The 8492-nt window shown below is 50.9% G+C and overlaps 1 protein-coding gene across 1 annotated transcript; it reads right to left on the reverse strand.

Annotated features, from left to right (window-relative positions):
* Nucleotides 1–1791: 1791 nt before the first annotated feature.
* On the reverse strand, nucleotides 1792–8492 carry TMEM221 (transmembrane protein 221). The gene is made up of 3 exons (XM_039867791.1): nucleotides 7959–8492; nucleotides 6731–6816; nucleotides 1792–4381 (listed from the first exon to the last, which is right to left on the reverse strand). Exons 1-3 carry the CDS (start codon nucleotides 8276–8278, stop codon nucleotides 3912–3914), a joined length of 876 nt encoding a protein of 291 aa, XP_039723725.1. The 5' UTR covers nucleotides 8279–8492; the 3' UTR covers nucleotides 1792–3911.

Below are 8492 nucleotides of genomic sequence, written 5' to 3' on the forward strand. Positions count from 1 at the left end.
GCTGATCTGTCAACATCGAACTCACTGCCCACAGCATTAACTCAGGCCTGAACAAAGCTCATCTAACAGGCATTTTCTCTGGAAGGCACATCGTAGCCTTCTTGAGCTTAGGGACAGCAGACAGCCCTTCAGCACTATGCTCAGGGGCCTTTTAAACCAGTAAAATACCAAGGAAAAGTACAAAAACATGAAAAACGTGCCACTAAATAGACTACGAAAGGCTGTGTTTACAGGGACAAGAAAGCAGAGCATCACCTTGTTCTACCTCAGCTGGGAACCTGCGCTTGCCGTGACTCATGAAAGTACCAGGAGTCTTGATTTTGGAGTTACAAATAAATTTTGTCCAGAAGGAGAACTTACAAATACAGAACCTGCGAATGATGAGGGTCAACTGTATTTGCGAAATTAACTGCCCCAGGCTGGGGCTGTCCTTCTGCCACATGTGCGCTTCTCCCTTCTCTGGTCTGCCCCACATCCCTGTAGCATCAGGGTGGCCCAGGTTCTGCTGCCATTAGGAACATACCCAGATCTCTGGCTCAGAAAGGCCAAGGCTTATTTCTTGTCCATATCACGTGCCCACGGAGAGGCGTCAGCAGACTGCTGGTCGTAGTTGTGCGGAAATCCACTTAGAGAGTGGCCCCCATCTCACCCTGACAGCGGGGACGAACTCAGAAAGGTCTTGCGCTGTCAGTTAAGTCCCCGGGCAGCCGTGAATATCTTGTTCAAGTTCTGCTCACAGCTCATTGGCCAGAATGGGGCCCACAGGGTCTGGAAGGGACAGGCCACCAACCTGGGCCCTTGTGTCTAACAATACTGCCCTGGGGGTCTGAGGGGCAGACTTCCCTGCACAGGTGTCTGAGGGAAGCGGGTTCCTTCCTCTGATCTGAGGAAAGAGGCAAGCCTCTGCTCTGGGAATCTGGGAAGACAAATGTCCCAGAGGGGGTGGGGGATCATGCAAAAGATACCCCCTCCCCCACACACTCAGCTGCCTTGGGAAAACTAGGCCTCTGGTGCTATCTCCCACATCTACCCCTCTGGGCACAGCCGGCCTCTGCCAGGTTCCACCCAGGCTGCTCTGGCGCCGGCCTGGGAATCCAATGCGGCAGGGAAGCAAAGGCCGTTTGTTTTCCCTGGTCACCTCAGCCACCCCGAAACCAGCCCTGGATCACTTTCCAGGGCGTCCGTCTATGATCGGGGCTCCCGGGTGACCTAACTGGACCAGACATTGTGTGACTAAAATCCCAACCCTCTGAACCCTGCTGGGCCTGGACCCTCACAGCCTCCAGAAGGGGCTGGGGCCACAACAATCCTAACAGCCCCAGGCTGAGCTGACATCGGTCTCAGGATACAGAGGAGGGAGCCAAAACCTTAGTTTTCCTTCCTTTTGCTCAAACCTGGCTGCTGAGCCAGGCATCTCAGAGACCTGGGTATGAGAGGGATGTTTCTAGAGAGCTGTGGTCCCAGCTCCACTGCTCACTAGCTAGTGACCCTGATCAGTGACTCAACGTCTCTGTATTTTCAGAACATTTCATCACCCCCAAAGGAGACCCTATCCCCGTTATCAGTCATTCCCCCATCCCTGTCTCCCAGCCCCTGGTAACTGCCAATCTGCTTTCTGTCTCTCGATTTGCCTGTTCTGGACGTTTTATGTAGATAAAATCGTACAAAATGTGACCTTTTGTGTCTGGCTTTTCACTCAGTGTGATGGTTTCAATGTTCATCCATGTTGTAGTGTGTGTCAGTGCTTCTTTCCTTTTTATGGCTGAGTCATATTCTGTTGTGTGGATGGACCACATTTTATTCATCCATTCATCAGTTGATGGACATGGGTTTTTGGTGATTGTGACTCGTGCTGCTGTGAACATTGCGTGTGTAAGGATTTGTTTGAATACCTGTTTTCAATTCTTTTAGGCCTCCTAAATTTTGTATCTCCACCCTATTCTTGGCCCTGGGGATGAGGCCAAGGGATCCAGCTTCTAGTTCCCCTGACCAGTCCAGGAGATGAGGCCCTCTGCACTGGCAGCCAGACAGGGGTGCTTCCTCTTCGCTCTCCCCTCTCCCTCACCCTGAGTCCTCAGGACCTGCCCCATTTCAGGGAGTTCTCAGAAACTTGAGTCTCCAGTGTTCCTCAAGTACTTGTTCCTTCTGGGTCCCTGTGTGATGGGGTTCCAGCCATTGCTGCCACGTGGCCTCACTTCTTGGGCCTCAGTTTCCTTGTCTGTGAGTGGAGTTGTCCTGAAGATTAGCTGAGGCCGGAAAGCACCTGGCCCGTGCCTACAGTACCAGGCATTTGATAAAGATGTGATATTTATTCTTATTTTATCATTTTCATTGATATTAATTATGCTCGCCAAGAGCCCATGCTTACTGGGCACCCACACGTCAGGTACCACATGGGACGCTCATGTACATAATCTCGATCCCACTTCACCAGCAAGGAGGAAGTTTGTGCAGCTTCCCAGGAGCTCAGGGAGGAGATGGTCAATGTTGCTGGGGCACCCAGGTCTGTGATCACCTGGGTCACTACCCGGGCTCAGGCTTGGGAACCAGCGCCCCTTCTGGGTGCTGTCACTTCTCTGCTCATTGGGAAGGGTCCCAGGGGGGCTTCAAGCCACTGTGTGGCTGAGCCTCTTCTGCTCCCTGGGCCCCAGAGTCCCCATGTGGCCCAGGAAGAGACAGGCTGGAAGACTTCTGGGGACATGTGTCCATTTGGGGTAGGGGTGGAGGGTAAGGCCATCCCCATCCCCAGTGAAATTGATAAGCATGAAGATTTGTGGGAGATGGGTCCCAGACTGAGGTCTACAAGGGGTATGCCCTCTGCCCCCCACTCCTGCCTTCCCCATCTCCATTTCTGTCACCCCATCCTCTCGCCTCCAGTGGGTTTGACCATGCTGCACATTCAGGTGTGGCCCAAGTGATATGAAATAGTGAAGGTTGGAGTTTATTTGTGGGTTCTGCCAGAAGGAAGTGGGGCCAGGGCCTCTGGAGACCTCTGAGGCTCCAAGCTATTCTCTCCATAGCCCTGTCAGTTTCATGAGCCCCAGAAGCTGGCCATCAACCCCCCTTTTCCTGCCACCAGGCATCCCAACTGACAGCAGCACAAGCTGACATGAATTGAGGACATGAATTGTACACAGGCTCCCAGAATGGCTTACACGGAGTCTCATGAGAACCCTAGGCAGAGGGACCCCTTCCATCTCCATTTTATAGACAAGGAAACTGAGATACAGAATGGTAGAGATCTTAGCCCCAGACTCACAGCCAGGAGTCTGGGTGCAGCCCTCCAGGGATGCTGTGGCCCTGGACTGCTCTGAGCTCTGCACACACAGGTTTCAAATGCTCACAGCCTGGAAGGAGTCGCAGAGACTTGCACTGTCAGCAGCATGGGGGTTACAGGACCCAGGTTCGAATCCTGATTCTGATGCTCAGTACTGGCCGGGGGACCCCTGGTGAGTCTCTGCCCTTCTCTGGGTCTCGGTTTCCTCATCTGTAAAATGGACGGAGACATTTAGAAAGCTACTGTCTAAGCCCCACCCTTCCCTCCTGCCTATCATAGAACCTCATTTTATCTGTACAGTTATATTTCCCAGCCTCCCCGGCAGCAAGGTGTGGCCATATGACTTTGCTCTGGTCAGTGAGGTATAAGCAGAAGGGTCCCGAGACCTCCTAGGAAGGCTTCCAAAAGATGCTGAGCTAGCCCTGGTCTCTGCCCTTCCCTTCAAGTGAGGAGATGAAGGCTGGAGCCCTGGCAGCCATCTTGTGCCATGTGGCAAACTTGAGGACAAATCTAGGGATGCTGTGAACTGAAAGAGGAATCAACTTATACTGCTAGTGTGGCAGATCCTGGACCTATCTCTACAGAGTCCTCTTCCTGCTGCCTGACACCAGCTCTCTATCTTTGATCCCTGGGCTTACACCAGTGTGGAGTCCTTCCCTGAACCCCCTGGCTTGTGGCTCAGCATACTGCGCATCTCATAGGTAACCCCTTCCCAGTGCCCCCCACCAGTTGACAGCATCCGGTGCATTCGGGATGCAGGCAGGCTGCTCTCCCAGCCTCCCCCAGTGGCTGCAGGTGCTGTGGAAGTGACTGTGGCTCTGAGGGTGTCCCCAGGTTCTAGGCGGAATGAATAGGGGGTTCGGTGGTGAGTACCCTGCTGAGGCTGAGCCCTGGGGCTGGTCTTGGAGACTTCAGCTGGGCGGACAGGGTCGTCTTCAAAATGTGGTGGGGACAGTTCGTGCAGGCCACGGCGGGTGGCCTGGGCAGCCCGGAGCAGAGTGTGGGTCAGTGCAGCCACCAGGGCCAGGGCGCCCAAGCCGAGGATGGAGGCGGTTGCTGCTCCTGTCTCGATCTCGAAGAGCAGCAGGGCGTAGATAGACAGTGCTGGGGAAGGAAATATTTCTCATTTATTCAGTCAACAAATGCTTGTTCCCCAAGCCCTGGGAGAGCTCCCCAAACAGGGTTCAGGCATTCAAAATGATTAACTTACTAGGCACATGGATTACCCTACAATCCTCTCACACCCCACAAATACATCATTGTGATGTCGATTTTACTATAAAAGGTTAAATTTTATATTTATGTGTATTTTACCACGATGAAAACAACTGAGATCTCAGGCTTTCTGAATCCCTGTGATTGGCCTTGAGTGAATCACAGACCCTCTCTGGTTTTGGTTTGCTGATCTGAACAAGATGGTTGGTGACCTGTCCTTGAAGACCTGTACTTGTCATTCTGCCCAGCATCCAGTTAGCATCTTTCTTTACTATAGGTACTGTCCTATGCATTATAGGACATTTAGCAGTGTCTACCCACTAGATACCAGTAGTACCTTCTTCTTGCCCTGTTGTGACAACCAAAAATGTCTCCAGATAGTGCCAAATGTCCCCTGGGGTGCAGAATCAGCCCCCATTGAGAATGGCTAGTCCAGTCCCTACCCCCATTCTTGTAGCTGGTCTAGGAGCTCTGACCCACCCCTGTGGCATCAGTGATGGTACAGTGTATGGTACAGGATTAGCCAATTAAATAATTGTTTCCCCTGACTGTAGTGATTGGTTCAGGGCTATAGCATGACCCAAAGCTCAGCCAATCAGATTCAGCCCTGGGACTTTTGCTTGGGATATGGGGATGGAAGAATTTTCTTACTGCAGCCCCTGGGGAACTAGTAGGAGAAAAGCCTGGAGCTGACAGAGGTCTTCTTGGCTCTATGTGGACTGTTTTTATGTTTTCTCTGGCTCTGCACACTTGCTTTTAAAGATCCACACTGCATCATGTCTGACATTAAAGTGAGGCCAAGGACTTTTTTTGCTCTAAACATTCTTGAAAAGGTCTTTATAATTATTCTTTTGGATCTGGTTGGCAATGAATGGAGGATTGGCTGGACATGCTGGGGAATTCTTGCTGAGTGAGGTCACCTAACCTCAAAAAAAATCTAAATGGGAGCTGAACGAATTCTTAATTTAACACTTAATGAGGCTGACATGATTACCTTTTTTTGCCCTTTGTGAGTTTCCTCATATTTTAGAATGAGGACGTTTTATTCTCTGAGTCGCCAATAGTTTTGTCATCTAGTGAAAAGACTGGAGGTTGTAGGTATTGTGTCAAAAATGAAGCATCTTTCTCAGGGGACAGTAGGTGAAGAGGTGAAGCAAGAGGCATTTCTGATGACCTCATTTGAGCACCTGGATCCAGCTACACCTGAGGCCAACAACCCCTGACCTTTCCAGATAGATGAGTCACCCCATCCACTCTCTAAAAAAAAAAAAAAACCCTACATCTGGAGCATTTTATTAAGTCAAACAACAAAAGTTATGCAGAGTTCTCTGAATTTTATATACAGATTCCTACAATGAGCCCTAGGCTCACATCTCATAAATACATATTTTAAATGGAACTTTTAATATTCTATTTCTATGAGACTAAGAAAAAAAAAGTGATAGTAAATCCCTGTTTTTCATTCAGTCGAGTATTTTTTCTTCCAGTAAAACAGTTGTTTATTGGGCTGCCAAGGATCTGATATGACTCAGCATGCGGTTTGAAGACCATCAACACATTTTTCAAGACAACAACAAAATATAAGATGTCAGGAATCTCTAAAGAAACTTGATGATTTGATGCCTTTACCAGCATGTGTGGGTGAGAGAACATCGATCTAAGAAAAGTTATTATATATCAGGGAAGGAAAGACAGTGTGGAGTGTCCTCTGGCACTCGGCTAATTATTTTTACTCTGCTTCATGTTTTGGGATTAAACTTGCATTTCTAGTTTATAAAGCATTTCCCCCCCACCTTAAGTCATTCTTGAGCTGGAAGTTCTGATATTTGTAACCCAAACAGTTTTTGCTAAGGCCGATCTCCGAAATACTATCTCTAGAAACCACCAAGGACATAGAAACTTTTGTTCAAAGCAAATGCAGAAAACTGATGACTCAGAAGTGTTCTGAGGATAAGTACCATTTATGGAACCCCCCACTAGATACTATCTGTGGGCTTTTGTGGGGATTAACTCAGAATCCTCTCAGCAATTCTATAAGGCAACAAACAGTTATCCCATTGTACCGATGAGGAAACAGTCACAGGAGAATTTTCCCAAGGTCTTAGAGTGAGAAAATGTCAGAGCCAAGAGTTCAACACAGGCAGGGTGACTCCAGAGCCGATCCCAATTATAGGGCCATTACCCCCGGCCACCTCAACCCAGGGCTCTATACCCCATATCCTATTCCCCAGCACAAACCTGCTAAGTAGACCGAGACCCCGCAGCAGAAGAGGCCGAGGGCCACGTGTCTGAGGAGACGGCAGTCATAGAGAAACCAGTCAGACCTGGGAGGGAGGCGGGCAGGAAGAAAAAGGACTTTTTTATACTCAGAAAGTAGAGCTGGTTGGGGAAGGACAGAGTGGTGTAGCTTTGGGGAAAATGAGATCTACGTGAGGATCCAACCATCCATCCACCCACCTGTCCATCTCTCATTCATCTACCTACTCATCCATCCTTCCAGGTAAATGTCTACCACCATTTACCATCTATCCATCCCCATTGATTATTCAAGCATACAGCCACCCATTCATTTAACTCTGTGAATCTATCCATCCATTAATCCATCCATTCATCACCCACCCACCCATCCATCCACCCATTGTCCATCTCCCATTCACCATCTACTGATCCAACTAACCATCCACCTGTCCACCCATCCATCCACCATCCATTCCCCTCCCCCGTAACCCTTCCATATACATCAGTCCATTCAAACATCCAACACTCATGAAGCAGTTGTTATGTACAGATACTTGCTAGACACTTGACTTCCATTATTTTACAGGCCATAATCTTATTTGGGAGAAACTGCCATAATCTTATTTGGGAGAAACTGTGGTTTACTTGCTACCAATGATAATAGAAACAGATTCCCAAGAGCTGACACTGACTGAGGACCTAGTTTTGGGTCTGTCACGGTGCTACAGGCTTCAGCGTTGCGCACTCTCCCTTCTCCAGTCCCGTGAGATCAGAAAATGGAGGCTCTGAGGGTTGCCAACATCAGTCACTTCCCACCAGTGTAACGAAAGTTGCCTCCTCTCGGGTCTCTCTGTAATTAGAGCTTAATGTTCCATAAATGACAAGCGCTTTTAACACTAGAGCTAGCTGACCCCAGGCCCTCTCTGAACCTTGCTTGCTACATCTGTAAAATGGGGGAGGGGCGGGGAGTCGGATGCAGTAGTGGTGGCACCTGCTGCAAATTTTCAACTAATAGAGAACAGAGGAAGGGAGGCAAGGATGGAAGAAAAGGGGAGAGAGGGAAGGAAGGAGGGAGGGAGGGAGGCAGGGAGAGAAGATAAAGAGATGGGAGGAATGGATGGAGGAAGGGAGGGAGGGAAGTTCTTTTTCAACCTGGCGCCCAGAGAAAATCAGTGGCTCGCCAGGGCTCGCCCAGCCGACGGCCGGGCGGAGGGGCCATTCCTCCTACCTGCCTGGACCAGGCCCCCTGGCCAGCTCGGCGCCCAGGTGGCCGCAGAGTGCGGCAAGCAGCAGGCAAGTGAGGCCCAGTACCAGGGAGAGCGCGGCGAGCGCAGCGGCCAGAGGCAGCAGTGCCCCGGCCGCGTCCTCAGGCAGCCCCGGGCCGGCCCCCAGCTCTGGGCCCAGCCCGTCGGCGCGCGGTCCCCGCAGCTCCGCGCGGCCCGCCTGCAGCTGGAACAGCAGCTGCGCGCCCAGCGCCGCCAGCACGGCCGCTGGGACGCCCAGCAGGATCATCGCGGCCAGCACCCGGCTGCCGTACGAGCGGGCCATGGCAGGGGTCCTGCGGAGCCTGGGGGCAGTGGAGGAGTCTGTGAGATTTTCGAGGAGCAAGGAGGTTGGGGGAACTCCGAGAGGCCAGAGGGAGGCGGGGTCGCAGGGGTGTCTGAAAGTTGGGAGCTGCAGGGGTCTCGGGGTGCCGGTAGCAGTGGGAAGGATAAAGCTCCGCGAAAACTTAGGACAGTCTTTTTTGCTCCCTCTCTGTACC

This window comes from Pteropus medius, unplaced genomic scaffold, assembly GCF_902729225.1.
Source record: "Pteropus medius unplaced genomic scaffold, Ma_sr-lr_union100, whole genome shotgun sequence".
NCBI lineage: Eukaryota > Metazoa > Chordata > Mammalia > Chiroptera > Pteropodidae > Pteropus > Pteropus medius.

Coding starts and splice junctions, on each gene's coding strand:
- TMEM221 (XM_039867791.1), bottom strand. CDS start 8,278: ATGGCCCGCTCGTACGGCAGCCGGGTGCTGGCCGCGATGATCCTGCTG. Junction 6,817..7,958: donor AGGGGGCCTGGTCCAGGCAG/GTAGGAGGAATG, acceptor CCTCCCTCCCAG/GTCTGACTGGTTTCTCTATG. Junction 4,382..6,730: donor GGTCTCGGTCTACTTAGCAG/GTTTGTGCTGGG, acceptor TTCCTTCCCCAG/CACTGTCTATCTACGCCCTG.